Source organism: Oryctolagus cuniculus, chromosome 6 (genome assembly GCF_051225735.1).
Source record: "Oryctolagus cuniculus isolate XC-2025 breed Fujian yellow rabbit chromosome 6, ASM5122573v1, whole genome shotgun sequence".
NCBI lineage: Eukaryota > Metazoa > Chordata > Mammalia > Lagomorpha > Leporidae > Oryctolagus > Oryctolagus cuniculus.
This window is the reverse complement of record NC_142872.1, coordinates 93,248,900-93,273,083: the sequence shown is the minus strand read 5'-3', so window position 1 is coordinate 93,273,083 and position 24,184 is coordinate 93,248,900. Positions and strand designations below refer to the sequence as shown.

The 24,184-nt window shown below is 40.8% G+C and overlaps 1 protein-coding gene across 50 annotated transcripts in view; it reads right to left on the bottom strand.

Moving 5' to 3' along the window:
• Positions 1 to 24,184, bottom strand: part of CSPP1 (centrosome and spindle pole associated protein 1) — a 140,637-nt gene that overhangs the window by 94,771 nt on the left and 21,682 nt on the right. For 28 of the 50 annotated variants that reach the window (XR_016236506.1, XR_011389120.2, XR_016236507.1 and 25 more), the window contains exons 4-8: positions 22,761 to 22,864; positions 21,627 to 21,650; positions 17,479 to 17,559; positions 15,804 to 15,902; positions 14,289 to 14,728 (exon numbers count right to left, since the gene is read on the bottom strand). Coding sequence is in view for 40 of the 50 variants with exons in the window: in XM_089336318.1 (XP_089192444.1) it covers positions 14,289 to 14,728; positions 15,804 to 15,902; positions 17,479 to 17,559; positions 21,627 to 21,650; positions 22,761 to 22,864 (748 nt within the window). In the remaining 10 variants the exon portion in view is untranslated. The remainder of the gene's footprint in view (positions 1 to 14,288; positions 14,729 to 15,803; positions 15,903 to 17,478; positions 17,560 to 21,626; positions 21,651 to 22,760; positions 22,865 to 24,184) is intronic. The other 22 variants (XM_070075114.2, XM_089336320.1, XM_070075124.2 and 19 more) reach the window with 2 other exon arrangements.

Below are 24,184 nucleotides of genomic sequence, written 5' to 3'. Positions count from 1 at the left end.
GCCCTTAAGGCATGCGGATCCGGCTGAAATGCCCATGAGAGTATTTCAGGCATGGAAAGCCAAGACACTCTGGGGGGAAAAAAAAAAAACCTAAATGAAAGATCTACACAGTGAGATCCCAGTGGAAAGAATGGGTCATCAAAAAAGGAGGTACCTTTCTCTGAAGGGAGGAGAGAACTTCCACTTTGACCATGGCCTTATCTAAATATGATCAGAGTCAGTGAACTCAGGGGGCTTCCATAGCCTTGGCAGCTCATGACAAGAACCTAGGGTGATTACTGATGCCATAAACAAGAGTGTCAATTTGTTAAGTCAACAACAGGAGTCACTGTGCACTTACTCCTCATGTAGGATCTTTGTCCTTAGTGTGCTGTACATTGAGATTTAATTCTATAACTAGTACACAAACAGTATTTTTCACTTTATGTTTCTGTGTGGGAGCAAACTGTTGAAATCTTTACTTAATGTATGCTAAACTGATCTTCTGTATATAAAGAGAATCGAAAATGAATCTTGATGTGAATGGAAGGGGAGAGGGAGTGGATAAGGGGAGGGTTGCGGGTTGGAGGGACGTTATGGGGGGGAAGCCATTGTAATCCATATTCTGTACTTTGGAAATTTATATTCATTAAGTAAAAGTTAAAAAAAAAAAAAAAAAAGAAACGTCTATTGAAGCAAATGAGCCCTCCATGAAGAAAGGAACTGCTGAGTCAGCAATGGTTTTACTATTGCTATTTGTCTCTTCAATCCCTTCTCTATTAGAGGTAACAAAGATGATATTATCTGAGATTATACACTCATTAAACATCTAGGAACAATCCGATGTTAATCAAATTCCAGAAGTTCAGTTAAGGTACAGTTTGTATCTGGGAAATCCTTTTTGTTGTTATTTTTTTATTTACTCTTTCAATAAAAAGTTTCATGAAACTGTGATAGTGGACCCAGGAACCTAAACATGTGACAAAATAACATTAAGTCACATACACATGCACAGCCACACACATAAAAATAAGTACAAGATACAGAAATCTAAGTAAGATAGGTGGACTACACCAATGTGAACATCCTGGCTGTGATGTTGTACTATAATTTTAAAATATGTTAACACGGTAAGTATTGAGTATACTAGGTCTCTCTGAATTATCTGTCTCAAATACATGTGAATCTACAAATATTTCAAAACAAAAATTTTTTAAAGGTATGGGCTTTCTCTGTAATATATCATCAAAATGAGTCTCCTGAGCAATCCATACAATGTGTGCCCTAACCCCTCCTATGTAAACAATCTGGAGTTCCCATCCTATGCTGAGCCCTAAACGCTATTTGGCTATAAACAAATAAAAAATGAGTCAATTATAAGAAATAGAGCATTTGTTTAGTTTGCTCAAGGCTCTAAGAATGGAAAACACAAGAAAGTCTCAGACCATTGGATTCAATATTGAAAATGTACATATTCAGGGACATAGTGCTCTTCCTATTATTTCCCATCAACTTGCCATGGGATGGGGAGCATCAAACATTAGCCTTTAATGGTTTTATAAAATTTGGAAAACAATTCTTTGCTGCTGAATTTTGACATCAAGATGTCAATTTTCTTATTTTCTAATCTACTTCTAAGTAGGATTTAAGAAGTTAAGGCCAGGGGCCGGCGCCGTGGCTGACTTGGTTAATCCTCCGCCTGTAGCACCAGCATCCCAAATGGGCGCCAGGTTCTAGTCCCGGTTGCTCCTCTTTCAGTCCAGCTCTCTGCTGTGGCCTGGAAGTGCAGTGGAGGATGGCCCAGGTGCTTGGGTCCCGGCACCCGCATGGGAGACCAGGAGGAGGCACCTGGCTCCTAGCTTCAGATCGGCACAGCGATGGCCATGGTGGCCATTTGGGGAGTGAGCCAACGGAGGGAAGACCTCTCTCTCTCTCTGTCTATAACTCTACCTGTCAAATAAATTTTAAAAAATAATAAAAAATAAAAGAAAGAAGGCCATACTCCATAAAAGATACTTACATCCCATTATTACACACTATAGACAAGTTTATTGGTTAATACCTATTTTAACAATCCCTAAACATTTGAGTCCTTTCTCTTTAACTGTGGTTTTAGAGTCAATACCAGTTTAAGCCTATCGATGTGATCTAGAAGTAATCCATCTAAACATTGCTCAGTTTTGAATATGTGAGTTCACTTACCACACCTCAACCCAATGGTTTTTTTTTTTTTTTTTGACAGGCAGAGTGGACAGTGAGAGAAAGAGAGACAGAGAGAAAGGTCTTCCTTTTGTCGTTGGTTCACCCTCCAATGGCCACCATGGCCGGCACATGCGGCCGGCGAACCTCGCTGATCCGAAGGCAGGAGCCAGGTGCTTCTCCTGGTCTCCCAAGCGGGTGCAGGGCCCAAGCACTTGGGCCATCCTCCACTGCACTCCCTGGCCACAGCAGAGAGCTGGCCTGGAAGAGGGGCAACCGGGACAGAATCTGGCACCCCAACTGGGACTAAAACCCGGTGTGCCGGCGCCGCTAGGTGGAGGATTAGCCTAGTGAGCCGCGGCGCCGGCCCCAATGGGTTTTATAATACAAAGGATTCACAAAATAATTTGTTTCCTTTGACATGCAAATCGGATATGACTGAGAAAGTGAAATAATTACAAAATAGTTTTACCAGTTCCTGTTAAAAAAAAAAAAGTTAGGCTAAATGGAAAAAAGATGTTTTTCCCTCTCTAGTGACTTTAAGACATGGTCCAATACCCCAGTCAATTAGGTAAAAATCTTAATGTCAGAGAACTGAATGGCAAAGTTTATGCTAGAAATTAACACATTAATCTTCAAAAAAGGAAAATTATAAAATATTTTTATATTTTCAGCTAATTTAAATGTGAATGAACAACTTAAAAATGAAAAACTTTTTTTCCTAATAAGCCACAGAATCAAACTATTTCAGAAAGAAATTTGTAATATTTAACTATCAATCATAATACTATAAAAATACATACCACCTGTTGGTCCTATATTGATACAGCTCCCAGAGAGGAATAATTCAGTTTCTCTTTACTTAAATCATCTAACTTATAATAATGGTAGTTTACACTGCTTTCATATCAAGAATTCCTCTCTTGTGAATCAATTTGCTATTAGGAATACTATCGTTACAGAAGTTGAAAAACTCCAAGATTCTAACTCTGGGTCACAATTTTTCTCACTGTTTTCAGCTCTTTTCCAATTTTTATATTTATTTTAATGCCTGCTTTCTACTGTCAATCCCATCTTTTAAAGTGGGAAAAATGTTAAAATGGTACTCACAAAAATAAAAAGTAATGCCAAACTAAGTAACTTAACGTTCTAATAAGTAATTTCCCCTTATATATGTCTTCCACACTAAGCATATGCATACTTGTTAGAAGACTGTTCTACATTAAGAAAGCACTTGATCTGGGGCCAGCACTATGGCACAGCGAGTAAAGCTGCCTGCAGTGCCAGCATCCCATACAGGCACCGGTTTAAGTCCCTGCTGCCGCACTTCCGATCCAGCTCTCTGCTATGGCCTGGGAAAGCAGTAAGAAATGGTCTAAGTCCTTGGGCCCCTGCACCCGCATGGGAGACCTGGAAGAATATCCTGGCTCCTGGCTTCAAATCAGCCCAGCTCCATCTGTTATGGCCATGTGGGGAGTGAGCCAGCAGATGGAACACACCTCTCTCTCTTTTTCTCTCTCTGCCTTTCAAATGAATAAAATAATTAAAAAAAAAAAAAAAGATGGAGGTGGCACTGTGCCTAGTAGGCTGCCTCTGCCTGAGGTACCAGCATCCCATATGGGCACCAGTTCATTTCCCAGCTGCTCCTCTTCCAATCCAGCTCTCTGCTAATAGCCTGGGAAAGCAGTGGAAGATGGCCCAAGTCCTTGGGCCCCTGCACCCATGTGGGAGACCTGCCTGACTCCTGGCTTTGGCCTAGCCTAGCCCTAGCTGTTGCGACTATTTGAGAAGTGAACCAGTGGATGAAAGACTGACCTCTTTCTCCCCACCCCGCCCCCACCATAACTCTGCCTCTCAAATAAATAAATTAAAAAAAAAAAAAAAAAAAAAAAAAGCACTTCATCTATTTGGCTAATACACATTCTAAATTCACAGTGTTACAGTGTTATTTCAGAATTGTATTAATCTTAATGGAGAATGGGACTGGCAAGGGAAGAGAGAGAAGGACGAGGGGTGGGAGTGTGGGTGGGAGGGCTGATACAGTGGGAATAATAAAGTTGTACTTATGAAATTTGTGTTCCTTAAAAAATAAATTAAAAAAAAAAATTGGGGGCCAGCACTGTGGAATAGCAGGAAAAAGCTGCCACCTGCAGTGCCGGCATCCCATATGGGCGCCAGCTCAAGACCTGGCTGCTCCACTTCCAATCCAGCTCTCTGTTATGGACTGAGAAAGCAGTGGAAGATGGCCCAAGTCCCTGGGTCCCTACACCCGTGTGGGAGACCCAGAGGAAGTTCCTGGATCCTGGCTTCAGATCAGCTCAGCTCTGGCCGTTGCGGCAGATTGGGGAGTAAACCAGTAAATAGAAGACTTCTCTTTCTCTCTGCTTCTCTATCTGTGTAACTCTTTCAAATAAATAAATCTTTTTTTTTTTTTAAATTGTGTTAAATGGCTATTAATTACAAACTAGCAAATACCAACATTTAAGTTGAATGAAAGTGCTAAACTTATCACATAAATTAGAAAACAGCCATTTTTAATGCTAAAAGCTTCTTTTACTCATTAACATTAAAGTAAAATATACTAAGGTAATATAGTAACTTATAATCTTAGGTTAATGAATAAAAAAGAATAGGATGACTGTTTAAAAGATCCTATAGATGCTCTCCCCAAGGAGGTTCACACCTCCCTTACGATGTGCCCCATGTGAAGAGATAGATAGTTCTGGGCCTTATAATTGGCAAGGCCTTAAAGCCCACCTGATTATTATCAGGCCCCTTCTCTCAGGTTCTATTAGCAAAATCAGAAAACTTACTCATGTTTAGACAGCAGCTTTCTCAGGTTCTCCAATAATGACTCTATCCTTTGTTCTGGATCTAGCCATCTAGCCCACTTGGGGCTCTACTCCCTACCTGTGTATATAGATGGTCCTCTCACTTAATGTCTTATGATTGTTCAGAATTTCTCTACAGACAAACCCCCTCTACCCGCAAAAAATCAGTGGCCTTTCTCCCGTCCTTGTTGAGATCAGCTTTAAACCACAGCCATCAAACAGTCTCCACAAGGGTCCAGAGAGCCCCCCTCATTTCCTCTCCTCTATGAAATCCTCTCATTACTTGGTTAATACTACTCTTAGGATCATTCGTTGCTATTCTCACCCCTGTCTTTTATACTACAGTGTCTAAGTGTTTACAGGAGGTGATAATGGAACGAACCAAGCCCTTCACCAACCAGGCAGTCAACCAAATGATGCTACAGGGATATACTCGGTTCCCCACTCAGGAGACGGCAGCTTGAGACATCTCCCCATGCCAGCAGAGAGTAGCTCATCGCCCCATGTCAACAGGAAGTAGCTCTAAAGACAGATCATCGTCCCTCTAGGCCTCCTGGACTTTTGGGGCTAATGTAATCCCATACAACTCTTGCTTTACAAAAAACAAAAGGGAAAAATGTTAGTAAAATGTCACAGTCTATGTGGCGTGATCTATGCCTCACTAGCCATCTTAGGCACTAACCCACAGGCTTCAGTCCTAAGCCCCACTGCCCAACCACCAGTGTCAGCTCCACCCCCACCCTAATGGGATTCACTGCTCCTACTTCCCTGCCCACCCCCCCACAGCAAAGTTTTGAGAGGACCTGTTCTTGAACACATGGCACTCGCACTCTTGCTCACACACGCTCTCTCTCTTACACTCTCTTCCCTCTTTTTCCTTCTTCACCCTTTCTCTCTGATCTGTCGGGCTTCCCCAGTAAACCATTTCCCTTAAAAAAAGACCATGTAAATTTCAAAGTATCTAAGACACTATTATTCAACTTTTTTTTTTTTTTTTTTGTTACAGGCAGAGTGGACAGTGAGAGAGAAAGAGACAGAGAAAGGTCTTCCTTTGCCATTGCCCTCCAATGGCCACCACGGCCGGCACATCACGCTGATCTGAAGCCAGGAGCCAGGTGTTTCTCCTGATCTTCCCATGCGGATGCAGGACCCAAGGACCTGGGCCATCCTCCACTGCACTCCTGGGCCATAGCACAGAGAGCTGACCTGGAAGAGGGGCAACCGGGACAGAATCCGGCGCCCCGACTGGGACTAGAACCCGGTGTGTGCTGGCGCCGCAAGGCAATGGATTAGCCTAGTGAGCCGCGGTGCCGGCCCTATTATTCAACCTTATAAAGCTCTTAAACATTTAAAATTTTTCTCAATTTGGTGTGTATGTATAAATATATATATACATACATAGAGAAGTCAATCTCAATTAATTAACCACCTTGTTGATTACTTAACACTGCCAGTAATTCATGATATGAGCTTAGGAAGGTAATATCATTTCCTGGGGGTAATATTTAGCTTTCCCATTTTAAAGCAGAGAAAATATTTCATTAACACATACATTGTGGAGCAACAGATTAAGCCACTTGTGATGTCAGCATCCTTGTATACGGCATCCCATATAAGAGTGCCAGTTAGAGTCTTGGCTGCGCTGGTTCTGGTCTAGCTTCCTGCTAATACATCTGGGAAGGCAGTAAATGATGGCTCAAGTGCTTGAGGCTGTGCCACCTACATGGGAGCCCAGAAGGTGTCATAGCTCCTGGCTTCGACCTAACCCAGCCCTGGCCATTGTAGCCATTTATAAGTGAATCAGCAGATGGAAGATTTCTTTCTGTCTTTCCCTCTAACTCTACCTTTCAAATAAATACAATAAATCTTAAAATGAATAAATGCACAGTGGCATATGAAAAGGTTTACAAAATAAAGAGGAACTGAGATCACAAATATAAAAAGATGAGCAGGTATTTGGCCTAGCAGTTATAATGTTGTTCGGGATGCCTATATTGCATGTCTGAGTGCCTGGGTTTCAGTTTCCACTCTGTTCCCAATTCCAGTTAGCTACTAATGCAGCAGATGATGGCATAAGTAGTTGGGTCCCTGCTACTCACATGGGAGACCTGGATTGGATTCCTGTCTCCAGAGGCTTTGAAATAAAAAATAAATATTTAAAAAAACAGAAAAGAGAATGTAGGGGGCAATGCAGGCTAATGCCAAAATGGTCAAATATCAAAGGATGCTGTGAAAAAACCTGTGCATTCAACAGGAGGTATTGAGAACTTTAAACTCAGCAACTCTATTGCCTGTCAGGTCAGGTATGCCAAACCATGACTGCATGGAAGTCATGGATGAAGTGTTTTCTAGCCAACCAGACTTGACAGATCAGCCCATCAAAGACCCAGATGCATAGTATTTCACTGATGGCAGTAGTTTCATCAAAGAAAACACTCACGGGATACTCTGTAGTGACCCTGCATTCTACCACTGAGGCCAAACCCCTGCCTGCAGGAACCTCAGCATAAAAGGCAGAACTCATTGCTCTGACCCTAGCTCTCCAATAGCAGCAGGAATTCATGTCAGCTTATATACAAATCCCAAGTACACCTTCACCACCTTCCATGCAAATGGGGCTTTAAATAAAGAAAATAAACTAATCAATGCAGGGAAAAAAGGCTGTTGGGGCCATCAAAAAGGGGATGCCACCACGGTCCAGGAAAAACAAAGAGCCAACCACAGAAAACTAAGCTCATGGCTATCAGGGATTGACAGAATTGATTGCCATGACCACTGCCTGTCCCCTAGTCCCTTGGAATAGAGCTCAAACTACTCCCAGCAGGAGTTAACTTGGTTCAACACTGAACATGGAAGTTACATCCCAGGTGGATGGTAGAAATTTGACGAAGGCCAGGTGCCAGTCTCTTGTGTCCCCAGCCCCAACTTTCATCAAGCAGTTGTACCAAGAGACTCACACTGGCCAGACATCCCTGGAATCCACATTGGGCCAACACTTTTACATCCCTAGACTCTCCAGCATCACCGACTTTTATGTGAACAATATGAGGTATGTACCAGAAACAACCCCCAGGGGCCCAAGGTGACCCCCCTCCATACAAAGCATAGGAGGACCTCCTTTTGAAAACATAACCATAGGGCCGGCACTGTGGTACAGTGGGTTAGCACCCTGGCCTGAAGCGCCTGCGTATATACCATATGGGCACCGGTTCTAGTCCCAGCTGCTCCACTTCAAATCCAACTCTCTGCTATGACCTGGGAAAGCAGAAGATGGTCCAAGTCCTTGGGCCCCTGCACCTGTGTGGGAGACCCAGAAGAAGCTCTTGGCTTCAGATGGGCCTGGCTCCGGCCACTGCGACCAGTTGAGGAGTGAACCATTGGATGGAAGACCTCTCTCTCTCTCTGCCTCTCCTCTGTGTAACAAGAAAGAAAGAGAGAAAGAGAAAAAGAGAAAGAGAGAAGAGAGAGAAGAGAGGAAAGAGAGAGGGGGGGGAAGGAAAGAAGGAAGAAAGGGAGGGAGGGAGGGAAGAAAACAAAACCTAACCATGAACTTTACTGAACTCCCTCATGTTTGGGATTGACAACTCTTGGTTTTTGTGTGCACTTTCTCAGGCTGGGTAGACGCTTTCCCAATCCACAATGAAAAGGCCCACAGAGTGGCCCAGCTTCTACTAGAGGAGATTATCCCACACTTTGGTATCCCAACTACTACTGGGTCCAACAACAGGTCCGCATTCATAGTGGAAGTGGTACAGATGTGACAAAAGGACTAGGAATCATCTGACAGTTACACACAGCCTATCGTCCCCAGAGCTCAGAAAAAATGAAATGAATGCTGACACAACTGAGTAAACTGTTCCAGGAGACCCCCCTACACTGGGATCAACTGTTACCAATAGGTCTGTTAAGACCTATATCTAGCCCTATCAAGCAAACAGGTTCTCTCTTTTTGAAATCTTATATGGGTGCTCTCCACCTATTGTCAAGAGAATATATGAAGACGTAAAAGAAATAGGCAACCCCTCAGCTTGAACCTATCTTCCATCAATCACTGGGTTAGGGAACGACTACCCGTGAGCTTAACCACAGACACCCATCCCTTTAAGCCAGGAGATATGGTATGGATGAAAGAATGGAATGTTCAATCGCTAAAAGCCCTTTGGAGAGGTCCATTCACTGTTGTTTTGTCCACTCCTATTGCAGTTAAGGTGACCAAAGTAGTCCCCTGCATCCACCACACAAGGTAAAGCCAGGAGCTCGCGACTGGGAGTGCATCTCTGACTGGGCAGCACCAGGCAAACTGACCATCTGGAAGAAATAAGCCTCATCACAGGAGACCTCCAAGGACTATAGCCTGTGTTAATCACTCTGGAAGCTGATCAACCTACTTATGACAGAAGCTTGAGGAATCGACCACCTGATGAAATATATGGATTGTTCTTGTTTGCTTTATCAGTCCTCCTACTGTAATGCATAGTAACTCCCTGCACTTATCTGTTGCTATTATTTTTGCCCTGATCTTCAACATAGGGTTGGCAGAAACTGTCCCAGGCAACTGGACCTGTGGCAAAAGCTTTCTATTTTTCACTTTTACCTCCTTGGGATAGGATGCTTAGCTGCTATTTGCTGCTTCTAATCTGGCCACCTTTCATGATCCTAAGAACATCAGCCTGTGATCAATGTATTTGCTTAACTTTATCAGGCCAGGGTGTTGCCAAAACCCTACTTTATCATACCCATCTCTCTAGCCAGGGAACAGTCTCAGGGATCTGTCGACATAACAAGACCACCAATTCTATCTGCCAACAAAGGGACCAGTACATTTTTTGGCCAGCAGTACCCCTCAGGCAAGGAATGGCTGGAGGTCCAAAGTACCATAAAGAGGGAACACTCCTTAAATGGACCCAGATCACTGACTTAAAACTACCAGTATCAATATTTTTTTATGTTTGCAAAGTCATAGACAAAAACTTACAACTAGGAATGTGCCATGCAGAAATTTAGTTTGGGAACAAAAACACACACTCAATGATTAATAGATGCATGAACAATCCAGTCCTGGGTCCCTGTGTTCAGTTCAAGATGTGTGTGTGTCCCAACTAGGAACTATGTATCATGGTCCTCTTGGCAGAATAAGGACAAAACAGTCCTCCTCCAAAGTGGTGTCATACATCAAACTGTCAATCAGGATCCTGTAACCCCATTTACTTTACCACTCTCAACTCGAAGGACTCTAGTGGAAATTTGGCCACAAAATTGCTATATCTATCCATGGGCAAGGACAAGATCCTGGAACTATATGTCAAAAGGGTCTCAACTTCACATAAGACCTCATCTCATGAAGACAACCATTCCTTTTATGAAAAATGACCTCCCCCCACCATATCAATTACCACCAGAAATCTGTTCTTGATGTTGGCAGACCTGTAGTTCAAACTTTCAATGTTTCATCTTGGCCTTGGGAAGCTAGTAAACTAGATCCCTACAAACTTTATAATAAGACATGGTATCCCTGCCCTGTTATTGTGGTTAAAACGTCAATAATTAGATGGCACTGCCTTGCCTAAAGAGGACAATTTAACATCTCTGACAGAAACCTGATATGCCTAGGCCAAAAATTCTAATAACACAAGCACTCAAAAAACCCAGTATGGGGGTTCCCAAACCATACAGAACCAAATCCCCACCCTTCATCCAACTTCTCTAACCTCCAACAGGCCTGGGAAAATGCTGCTGCAGACATCCAGTGATGGGCCCCAGGGGGAGGACAGCCTATGCTGTACTTCCCCCATGTTTGTTGGTATCTTGTGTGTTGGAGTCCACTCATCCTTCCTTCTTCTTGCTCCCACTAATCAGGGAAGAACACTGGGGAGTACAAGTGTATGAGGACTGGGGAGCCCAGAGAAAGTGACGTGACTTACAAACTGGCCACTGGAAGGATGACAAAGCCCCCCAGAACATATGTTATTATGGTCCAGCCACCTGGGCAGAAGTTGGGTCCTACAGGTACTATACTCTCATTTACATGTTAAACCACATCATTAGAGTACAGGCTGTTGTTGAAATTATAACAAAACTGCAAAAGGTCTCAATATATTGGCCAAACAAAATACTAAAATGCCATCTACCAGAACCACTTAATCTTAGATTACTTACTTGCCTCCGAAGGAGAATTTTGAAGAAAATTTAATTTGAGCAACTGCATTTACAAATAGATGATGAGGGTAAGCTCATAGAAGAAATTACTGGCCAAATGATAAAGATTTCCTATGTCCCATTCTAGACCTGGAGAGGCCGGAATCCCAGTGGGTTGCCTGGAAGATGGTTCTCAAATTTTGGGGAATTCAAGACCCTCACAGGCATTGATTTTAATTTTAAGAGCCTGCCTAATTCTACACTGCCTACTTCACTTGGTTTTAAGAACTGTCACAAGCCTTATCTAGACCATGGTCAAAAAGAAAAATGGCCTCACATGTGATAATATTATGGCAACATAAACCTTTAAACCATGATTATGTTCTTTGACCCTAGGAAGGGTCCAAGAATCAAAGTGGGGGAATGTGGTAGTGGTCTTACAGGAAAAGGGGAACAAATAAGAGCTAGTTGGCCTAACCATATCTGTGTGTGTATGTACAACCCAGTTGCAATCCTGAAGCAACCTTGTAGCCAATCAGAATGTATGTAACCATATAAGCGGGACAAAGGGACTAAAATTGTAAAGAGGAACTAATCAAGAGTATAAAAAAACAACAGCCCATTACATTAGAGACTCAGCCTTTGGATGTGAATCCACTGAGCCAGTGCCAGCACAAATAAACGCTGCTTCCAGCTAAAAGCCTGGGTGTCCCGCCTCTCTGTTCCTGCATTCTACTACAACAGGATATTAAGAATAAATGTTTGGGGGCCAGAGCTGTGACATACAAGGGTAAGCCTCCACCTGCAGTGCTAGTCCCACATGGGCATCAATTTGCATCCTGGCTGCTCCACTTACGATCCAGCTCCCTGCTAATACACCTGGGAAGGAAGCCAAAGATGGCCCAGGCCCTTAGGTCCCTGCGCCCCTGTGGGAAATCCAGAAGTTCCTGGCTCCTGGCTTTGGCCTGGCCCAGATCCAGTCACAGTGGCCATTTGGGGAGTGAACCAGAGGATGGAAGATCTCTTATCTCTGCCTTTCCAATAAATAAAATAATTCTTTAAAAAAAACAAAAATTTGTGGACATTCCTGTAAAACTTCTGTATTGTAATTAACAGTCAGGACATAGATCATGTAGTATTAACCATGAAAATTTTGTGAAGTACTAAAATAATAAACTCTTTGGACTAGTAAATGAATCAAGTCATATAAACTGGTAAAAATCTAGATTTAGCTCTTTGTAGTTAAAAAGTCAATGACATATAGGAGACCTTGTAATATTTCTATCTCCAAGTAAAAAGGTTAAAATATAGCAACCTTCAGTATTAAGATAATCATGTCAATAAAATAAGATCTCACTGTAACAGTTAAGAAATTACAAATAGTGTCACAAAAAAAAAAAAACATTGGAAGAAAGTTTAAAAGCATCTAAAAATCTAGTAAGAAAAAATGTTCATGTCATTTCATTTAAATGTTCAACACGCAGCTTAAAACAAATATACTAAGCTTTCACCCAAGGCACTGGCATCCCATATGGGCACCAATTATGTCCTGGCTACTCCTCATCCAATTCAGCTGTCTGCTTATGGCCTAGGAAAGCAGTGAAAAATGACCTAAGTGCTTGGGCCTCTGCACCGGCATGGGAGACCCAGAAGAAGCTCCTGGCTCCTGGCTTTGGATTGGCCCAGCTCTCTCCATATAGGGAGCAAACCAGCAGATAGAAGACCTTTCACTCTGTCTCTCCCTCTGTCTGTACCTCTCTCAAATTTATAAATAAAATTTTAAACATACATACATACACATACACACACACACACACACACACGTATTAGGGTAGGTAGGCGTGGCCTAGTCATCAAGATGTCCACATCCCACATGAAAAAGTCTGGGATTTCTAACTCCAGCTTCCTGCTAATGGAGACACAGGGAGGCAGCAGCGAGGCTCAAGTAATTGGGTTTCTCCCACCCATGTAGGAGACCTGAATTGTTTTCCTTGCTCCCGGCTCTGGGCTCCAGGCTTCAGCCCAGGCAGTCCCACTGATTGTTGGCATTTCAGGAGGGCACAAGTGGATGGCAGCTCACTCTGTGGACACAAGTCTCTCCCTGTCTCTCAAATAAATTTCAAAAACCAAATATACTAACAAAAGTACTTAAGAGCATTTGAATAATAAACCATTTCATCTATTTGAAGCAGTACTTTGTTCCCACATCTTATTCTCTTCTTAAATTTTTAATTAGTTTTTAACAGATTCAATGTGCTTTGTAGATACAGTTCTAAGGACATATTGGTATTGTTTTTTTTTTTTTTTTTTATTTTTTATTTTTATTTTTGACAGGCAGAGTGGACAGTGAGAGAGAGAGACAGAGAGAAAGGTCTTCCTTTGCCGTTCGTTCACCCTCCAATGGCCGCCGCGGTAGGCGCGCTGCGGCCGGCGCACCGCGCTGATCCGATGGCAGGAGCCAGGAGCCAGGTGCTTTTCCTGGTCTCCCATGGGGTGCAGGGCCCAAGCACCTGGGCCATCCTCCACTGCACTCCCTGGCCACAGCAGAGGGCTGGCCTGGAAGAGGGGCAACCGGGACAGAATCCGGCGCCCCGACCGGGACTAGAACCCGGTGTGCCGGCGCCGCTAGGCGGAGGATTAGCCTAGTGAGCCGCGGCGCCGGCCGACATATTGGTATTGTAACTGCCATCAACCTAGGGACACAATGAATCAAGATAATTGTATAATTTCTTGCTTGGAGGCTTTTTTGAACACTACTAGCAGCATGAAAAACTGTGACCCTGAATAAGTACTAGCTTACATTCAAATTCTCAGGGAAGATATTTTTCTTTTACTCCCCTCATTGAGTGCCAGCACTGGGACACGAAAGTTGCCTTTTGTTCCCTTCTGTAGGAACGTTTATCTTCCAATTTTCTTTTTTTACATGAAGGTGTAGCCTTTCAGTTTCCCACCTTCACAACAGAGTACCTCTCAAGTGTTTCACATTTTCCCTTAGTGGCAACATAAAATAATGGTACATCATAAAATTGACAACATCTTAAAATTAATCAAATTTAGTGAATCAAATGAAATTTCTTCTCCCAATATTATGATAAAAGTAACAGTAACATTACACAAAGAAAATAAAAATAAAGTTGTAAATACCTGTCATTTGGATACACTCTCAAAAGTCTTCTATCAAAATCACTCTCATATCTAAATCTCTCATCCATTTCTTCACTTACTTCAGGATCTTGGTCTGGTCTATAATACTGTCTATCAACAATGCGGTTGTCATTAAACTTGCGAAGTCTTCTATCTGGAATACCAGTCTTGCTGGCAAAACTTTGCTGCTTTGTATTAGAGATGCCCGCTTCTTCATTCGTTTTTTTAATATTTCTTCTATTCCTTAATTCAATTTCATCATCTAATTGTCGATATCTGTCTTCCTCTAATCGTCTTTGGTTTAGAAGCTGTTCATATGCCTCTGAAGGAATTAAGATATCTGTCGTGGGACCCTCTGAATTTTCGCAAGATGTTTGTATTAGTGAAGGTACATCAGGTTGAACTCGACTAAAAGATTTTTTAATTCCTTCACTGTTGGGCTGTTCAATTAAAAGAAAAAAGTAATTAACCTTAATGAGAAACTATCTCTTAAAAGGTAATTAAATCCTCAAATTCTGCTTAGTTCTTTAGCAACTCAACTCTGTTTATAATTACCCATAAAAAATTCTTTAGGATAAAAACTTCAAGGAAATTGTGTCTTGCAATAAAACATTAAATACTAATACAAGGTAGCAGCAATAAGTGGCTGTGAAAAAAACGAGTAAGCTAATGGCAAATTCCTATCCCCAGGAGATACTGGACATATTTTGACAGTTAAACGTAACTTCAATATAGTCCAAATTAAATTCTTCTCAACAAAAAGAACAGAGGTGGTAAACTTTTTGGCCCTACTTATATCAATCATCCTTAAATCTCAAAAAAAAAGATATAGATAGAAATTTCAAAAATTTTTTTAAACTTAAAAATAAAAAATAGGGCCGGCACCGTGGCTCAATAGGCTAATCCTCCACCTTGCGGCGCCGGCACACCGGGTTCTAGTCCCGGTCAGGGCGCCGGATTCTGTCCCGGTTGCCCCTCTTCCAGGCCAGCTCTCTGCTATGGCCAGGGAGTGCAGTGGAGGATGGCCCAGGTGCTTGGGCCCTGCACCCCATGGGAGACCAGGAAAAGCACCTGGCTCCTGGCTCCTGCCATCGGATCAGCGCGGTGCGCCGGCTGCAGCGGTGGCCATTGGAGGGTGAACGAACGGCAAAGGAAGACCTTTCTCTCTGTCTCTCTCTCTCACTGTCCACTCTGCCTGTCAAAAATAAAAAAAAATAAATAAAAAATAAAAAAATAAAAATAAAAAATAAAAAATAAACACTTAAAACTGATATCCAACATTAAATCTCCTCAATGAGGACAAATTTTTAAAGGCAGGGTAAGTTCTTCAATATAAGACAAAATAATTTCTAAAACAAAATATTAAATGTTCTATGTTTAGTTTAATAAGACTTACTGTTTCAAATATTTACATAAAAACAAAGTGAAAAAATCTAAAACATAAAAAAAATTTCATGTAAGTACAAAATATTCATCCTGTGGTACCAAATATTTACTTTAAAAGCAAAAACCTACCTCAGTACTCTTTTCTACCTGTCTGGACTTTTCACTGGATTCTTCCTTAACCCTGAGAAACTGATTGTATTCTCTGTTGCGTTCAAGTTTCAACCTTTCCTTAAAATAGAAATCAAAAGGCAATATTAAAATCAACTATAGGAAAAAGTACTTTAATTTTAAATCAAAATCACACAAATCAGAGCTTTCACCCAGAATCAAGCTTTTACTAATAAAGAAGTCATTGCCAGGCATGGGAGAAGAAAGGTTTGAGATGGCTACTTCAGCTCCCCAGATCTTTCTTTCCAGAAGAGAACATGCACACATGTCTACATGCTATGGTTCATTAATATGAGGTTTCTAGTAGAAGGAAGCTGCTTTGGTAATGAAACATCTCCATTTTATACTGCAGTAGTTAGAGCTTAGATGCCATTTCCCAAGGGCCACATCCCATAAATCCAAGTTTGTTTAACAATAGCATTCCTAAACAAACCTCAGGTGCATTCTGCCAAAAGCATCCAAAGATAAATCTCTCCAACTCTTAAATATGACGAATGTGTTTGCCAGGTCTGTCATTACAGGTTTTCAAGGAGATATGACTGGGCTACCTTTCTTCTTTTCAGGGACGTCTCTTACCTCTAAACCCCCAAACCACTCCCCAAAACACTTGCTGCTAATCATTTCCCTCCCAAGGTCAACAGAAGAATCTTAATTATATACTTTTTAAATAGAAAGGTAAAGTTATGATAAACACTAAAATATTGTAACAGAAATGTTCTGTTGAAAGACACAGTATGTGGGGCCGTCACTGTGGCGCAGTAGGTTAACACCCTGGCCTGAAGTGCCGGCATCCCATACGGGCGCCGGTTTGAGACCCGGCTGCTCCACTTCCTGTCCAGCTCTCTATGGCCTGGGAAAGCAATAGAAGATGGCCCAAGTCCCTGGGCCCCTGCACCCATGTGGGAGACCGGGGAGAAACTCCTGGCTTAGGATTGGTGCAGCTCCGGCCATTGTGGCCATCTGGGGAGTGAACCAATGATGGAAGACCTCTCTGTCTCTCTCTCTCTGCCTCTCCTCTCTCTGTGTAACTCTTGACTTTCAAATAAATAAATCTTTTTAAAAAAAGACACATTATGTAAGGAATATTCTTAAATCCTAATACCTCCAAAGTCAATGAAATAACACAATCTAAATCAGTATTACATAAAATAGGCCTGCCCTTTGAAACATATTGTCAATTGTCCATTTTATCTTTATAAGAGGTGGATAGTACTTTATTGCTACCACCCTTAATGAGCAAGGACATTAGGACTGATAAAAACATACAAAGAGCCCCTACCCACATTCCACATAAAAGCTCACATTCACTCATTTCACTAATAACTTTATCACATGGCATAAAGTTCAGAAGCCAATACTGAAAAATTAAGCTCTAAATATTCAATTATGTACAATCAAATACAGGAAAACAATCAGCATATTACAAAAATGCATCAAATTATATGGTTACAAAGTAATGTTCAGAATTTTTTTAAGCAGTATAGCTAGAGACTTCACAGATTTTTAAAAAAAGAAATATTCCATTATAGGGAAAACAATATAAACTTCTGTTTGCATTGAAATCAGGAGTATGTTCTTTTATGATTTTGATGGCTCAGAAAAATATTACCCAAAATAACTACTCCTATCCACCTACCTTTGCAGATAACCTCTCACCAATAGGAAGAGAAACTCCCAGAGTAGATGGATCTGTTTCACCCGTAGATAGAAAATTTTTCTGTATATATACACATTAAAAAAAATAGATTACCTAATTGCCTTCAAAATTGTTTTTACATTATATATTCTGAATTATCACATTATTAAATGAGTAAAAAGAATGAAGATGAAGACAAAACTTCATGTGGATAGGGACTATATCAAAAGTAATCAGGAAAAAAGAATCTTCTGATTAACAACTCCCTGAAACAAACAATCAGGTCTTAATTCTCAGTTGCAGTTTGCATTCAAGGGTACTTCCAAAAGTTCATGAAATGTGGAATCAAAAGATGTTTGTTTTGATGGAAAAAAATTTGAAATCCATGCATAGTTTTTTTCATAAATAGGCATATTTAATGAACTTTTTGAAGACCTCCTCATGTATCTATTGATTTAAAATGATTAAAGGCATTAGGAAAAAAGCAGACATTCCCAATTTATATTCCCCCTCTCAGTACATATTTGCCATTCTCAGTGCTCTCTTGTTCTTTTGTTCATAATGTAAATTTAAACTTCCTCCTTGGGGCTGGTGCTACACCAGTGGATAAAGCTACACCCTGAGAAGCCAGCATCCCACAATGAGTGCCAGTTTGTGTCCTGGCTACTTTTCAGGTCCAGCTCCCTGTTAATGGCCTGGGAAAAGCAGTGAAAGATGGCCTAAGTATTTAGGCCTATGCCGTCTATATGTGGGAGACCTGGATGAAGCTCCCGACTCCTGGTTTGGCCTGGCCCAAGCCCTGGCTATTGCAACCATCAGGAGAGAAACCAGTGGGTGGAAGGTCTCTCCTTTTCTTTGTAACTCTTTCAAATAAATAAATAAATCTTTTAAATTAAAAATTTTTTAAAAATCTTCCTCATAGATATCCTTATGCATGCCAAAATGTTTTTCTATTTTTCCTACAATTGTGAGTGGACATCTACTCAAATGCAAAAAGATATAACCAAGAATGTTATTTCTTCATTTGTTTCTCCTTTCTTGTTCATTAAATATGTAGTTAATGCAGCAAAGTGGAAACCAAAAGACAAACATAAAAGCCCTAAAACATAAACAGCTGTATAACTTGGAATAAGTTAGTTTTTTTTTTTGTTTTGTTTTTTGTTTGACAGGCAGTCGATAGTGAGAGAGACAGAGAGAAAGGTCTTCCTTTGCCGTTGGTTCACCCTCCAATGGCTGCCGCGGCCGGTGCGCTGCGGCCTGCGCACCGTGCTGATCCGATGGCAGGAGCCAGGTGCTTCTCCTGGTCTCCCATGGGGTGCAGGGCCCAAGTATTTGGGCCATCCTCCACTGCTCTCCCTGGCCACAGCAGAGAGCTGGCCTTGAAGAGGGGCAACTGGGACAGAATCCGGCACCCCGACCAGGACTAGAACCTGGTATGCCGGCGCCGCAAGGCTGCGGATTAGCCTAGTGAGCTGCGGCGCCGGCCTAGTTAACTTCTCTTAGAGACTTTCTTACTCCTTAAAATGGGAATAGTGCCTGTTCTCCCTACCTACCAAAATTATAAAAGGATCAAAGAAGATAACAATGCTATGTTCACAATATTACAGGAACAAAGTGACTGATAAAATTAAGTGATAATTGGGGCTGGTGCTGTGGTGCAGCTGGTTAAAGCCCTGGCATCCCAAGTGGGCGCCGGTTTGAGACCCGACTGCTCCTATTCCTATCCAGCTCTCTGCTATGGCCTGGGAAAGCAGAAGAAGATTGCCCAAGTGCTTGGGCCCCTGCACCCATGTGGGAGACCCAGAGGAAGCTCCTGGCTCCCGTCTTCGGATCGGCACAGCTCTGGCTGTTTCAGCCATCTGGGGAGTGAACCAGAGGATGGAAGACCTCTCTCTCTCTGTCTCTACCTCTCTCACTGTCTTTCAAATAAATTAAAAATAAATCTTTGAAAAAATTAAGTGATTATTAAAATTTCATTTAGTCTGAATCTACAAATAAGTTGTGCTAGAAAAGCTACTTACAAGTTGGTTGATGAAACTAAACTTCTTTGACAAGTATAAGACACATGACTAAATCCCTGAGTCAATTTACTCCCAACATATCAAAGCACACCATAAACCTAACAATTTTGTCAAGTTATAAATACATTAAAAGATAGAGTTCCAACTCTGTAAAGACAGATATAACATGCTCGTTCCTTCATTGAGCAATTTCCCACCTCCAATCCAAGTCCAGCAAGATAAATGAAAAAACTAAACAGTAAGAACAACATAGGTAAGTTTTTCAAAAGGCTGAATTTTAATCATTCATTCAATAAATATTGAGGAACTACTATATGTCCAAATTATTTTATACATTTGGAACTCATCAGTGAAGAAAACAGATTTAAAAAAAAAAATCTCACCCTCCTAAAGCTTATTCAAGCAGAGGAAACTGACAGGAAAACAGGAGTTTCTTTGCAGATATTTTCTAGAATATTCTTAACATATTAGATACCAGTTAGATTTCTAAGTGAGAATGCCAAGTAGGAAATCAGACAGAAAACTCTAAGGTGTAAGACAGAGAGCTCTGGGTCAGAGATATTAATTTACTGATTCAATTTAAAAACTGCTTTGAATATATGTCCTTTTGGCACTGTTAGGCATCCTTTATTCTTAAAAAGTATAAAGATGACGGTAGTAGTTTGTTTTAATAGCCTTTCTAAGCAAAATTAAAGTTTCCAGGCAATCCAATAGTCTAGAAACCACAAGAAACCCAGGAGGGGGTCTTCGAAACAATACATATTATAGAGATCCAGAAAGCTGCAATTACCTCCCAATATTCTATCTCATTTTCTTTTCCCTTTGCTTCCCTTTCCACTTCCATCTCCTCAGATATAAACCAAAGATTATCGCTTTCACTTTAAGAAAATAATTCTTCTTCTACTACACTATTTTCTTGATAATCCATCACAAGGAAATTCCTTTATATGTCTTTAGATTTAAAGATTTATGCTCCTTGATCTCTAATTTTTCATAAAGATAATTTCTTCTTATGATCCCCCATCATTAGACCATGAAGTAATGCCAGGTGGTAGGCATCTGGTACCAGAAGGAATTCCTATACCAGAGGAAACCACCACCCAAACACAATGAGGTGCAAGTCAAGAGAGTCAGGATGGAACATAAAAGTCATGTATAACAAATGTTTCATCACTGCCTATCACACACAAGTTAAAAATCTATTGCTACCTAATATTATCCTAATATCCTACATAATTATGTTTCACTACTCTCAAAAACAATCACACTCTGACCCAGTCATAGTAGCAAACCTAAATGTCTCATTCTATAAAGCTTAACCTACCCTCCGAGTCATTCTTCATTCTGTATTTCTTATCTTGAAAGATTTCTCTCCTTGATCTTCCTCTAGATAACCCAGATTCTATTATATAATGCCTTACAAAATAACACCTCCAACTCTGAAGGCCTTTCCTGATCATTACATCCTTCCTGTTGTAGTTATCTCTGAATTGTATGAACACTATATCTCTAAATCAAGATGCTGTATCTCCTGAAAACAGAATTCATGCCTAATTCATCTTCAGCTTAAGTGTTTAAAAAATGTTAGTTTAGGAGTTAAGAAATGTGAACATTCTTTTTAAAAACAGATTTGTAAAAGTGCAAAACTTTTCATCTGCCAATATAAGCTTACAAATGCAATCCACAACTTTTAGTGCAAAAATATCAAGTAATCCAAATTGTCACAAAATGTATTTCAAACATCTTCAAATATCTTCAATATTCTATGATTACATTAATCTTATTGTGATTAGCGTAACCTGAAGAACAAAAACTAGCATGCTGAAAACAAAGCTGGGGAATATTTACAAAGAATGCATAAGAAAGCAACAAAAAAAGGAAGCGCAAAGCAGGAATCAAAATCAATGATTACAAGAATGGAAAATTTTAATGTGAAAACTGTCAACTTATTGGAAGCAACGATACTAAATAGTACCATTCAAAAGTCTCAGAAATGACAAATGAAATTATTTTCCTAACTAGTTTGAATCTCATAAATGCAAATGACTGCAAGCAATTAGATCTTTACCAAAAAAAAAAAAAACAAAAAATAAATAAAACTAAAGAACATTTCGCAGGCAATCCTACCTTTCTTTTTGCTTGTGTAATGCCCTAAAGTCAAGGAAAGAAGCCATTGATAAAATGTATTCAGTCAAAGTCCATTCTCTCCATACGCAAATCACAATAAATAAGAGACTACTTATGCATTTGAAACAAACACCATTAAAAAGCAGTGAAAAACTAAAGAATATCTTGGGATGAGTTAGAAACGACATGATTGTTTAAAATCCTTTAATAATCCAAAAAGTAAACTGTATTTTAAAACTTACATAAACCTTTAGTTATTATATAATTTAATGAAATATATTTAAAACAAGTATTCTGCTAAACAAAACATTAAATCATAAAGCAAAGAGTTTGGTTATTAAATAAACATATTAAATGAATTTGATAAGCTTAGCTAAGAAGAAAATAATTAGCAACTAGAACTCGACATGTGATTTTAATACATGGCAGGGGCCAGTGGAAGAGTAGGAAATCATAACTGGCTATTTTAAACCATGATAAATGTACAGAAGCATGAATAAACAAAAATTATTATATCATTTAAAACTAAAACTCATTGCCTTACTCTAAAGATCAAGAGTCTGTGTTATTCTATGGCACCGATTCTCAGGACATTTTTCCCTATCAATATCACACGTCACTTAATTTTATTACTTTGATAGATACCACTGAAAATTTGAAAATTAACACGACTAACACTTTCTTTTTTTTTTTTTTTTTTTTTTTTTTTTTTTTTTTTTTTTTTTTTTTTGACAGGCAGAGTGGACAGTGAGAGAGAGAGACAGAGAGAGAAAGGTCTTCCTTTGCCGCTGGTTCACCCTCTAATGGCCGCCGCTGCAGCCGGCGCACCGCGCTGATCCTGGCAGGAGCCAGGAGCCAGGTGCTTTTCCTGGTCTCCCATGGGGTGCAGGGCCCAAGCACCTGGGCCATCCTCCACTGCACTCCCTGGCCATAGCAGAGAGCTGGCCTGGAAGAGGGGCAACCGGGACAGAATCCGGCGCCCCAACCGGGACTAGAACCCGGTTTGCCGGCGCCGCAAGGTGGAGGATTAGCCTATTGAGCCACGGCGCCGGCTCTCGACTAACACTTTCAAAAAACAAATTTACGAGATGAATTCTGAAGCATAACGTTCAACTTATTGACTGAACTCCTTACCTGAGTAAGATAGCGCCTGTAATCTTGCCGCAATTCTTCCTTTAGTTTATGTTTCTTCCGTTCATATTCTTCTCCAAGTGGTAAACTTAATCCATAATCAATTCCTAGGAAGAACACAATTTAAGTAACACAGTTCAAACCAATCTCAAAGTTCTAACTCCTGGAACAAAGCACAGTAGGAAGAAACACAGTTACACTGATTCTGAGACTAGGATCATAAATTTCTCATTTAAGATGGTTCAATGGGTGACACACACAGTGGAAAGTATCATTCCCATCACTCCATTCTCCTTCCTAGCACAACTAACACTGTGGTTTTTCTATTGTCTTCTTATGGAGCTTTTAAAAAGTGTCTGTAAGGCCGGCGCCATGGCTTACTTGGCTAATCCTCCACCTGCGGCGCCGGCACCCCGGGTTCTACTCCCGGTTGGGGCGCCGGGTACTAGTCCCAGTTGCTCCTCTTCCAGTCCAGCTCTCTGCTGTGGCCCGGGAGGGCAGTGGAGGATGGCCCAAGTGCTTGGGTCTTGCACCTGCATGGGAGACCAGGAAGAAGTACTCGGCTCCTGGCTTCAGATCAGCACAGCACCAGCTGTGGTGGCCATTAGAGGAGTGAACCAACAGAAGGAAGACCTTTCTGTCTCTCTCTTACTGTCTATAACTCTAACTCTGCCTGGCAAGAAAAAAAAAAAGTGTCTATATAAAAATACCTTTGTATTATTTTTTCTTTTAAATATTTCTTTTATTGATTTGAGAGAGAGGAAGAGAGAAACATTTTCTATCTGCTGGACCACTCCCCAAATGGCTGTGACAATCAGGGTTGAGTCCACCCAGAGCCAGGAGCCCAGAACTTTATCTGGATCCTGACATGGATGGCAGTTGAGCCATCTTTCTGTTGCCTCCCAGGATATATTAGCAAGAAGGTATATAGCACAGAAGAGCTGTGACTCATTTGGAATACGATACAGGATGCAGGGTCCCAAGCAGTGGCTTACCGCATTGAGTAACATACCTCTGTGTGTATATTTACTTTTTTCCTGTCTAGAGAAATGGTCCTACATTATACAGCATTTGCTTTTTCAAGGACAGGAAAATTAAAGCAGAGAAAATATCCTTCTTGTCACTTCTTCACTTAATTATACTTAGTGAAATAAGCCAGTCCCAAAAAGACATGTGTCATATGTTTTCCCTGATCTGGGGTAACTAATAAAGTACTTAGAATGTAATATATTGGCGTGAAATGGACATTTTGAGATTTGATAACTGTTTACAGCCCTTGTCTCTTTTGTTGAGGAACAGGTTTTTTTCTTCATACTATTTGTTGAACTCTTTACTTAGTGTAGGATTAACCTTACGATCATTAAGTAAACTGAAAATAGATCTTGGTAAAAACTAAGAGTGAGGGGGCCGGCGCTGTGGCGTAGTGG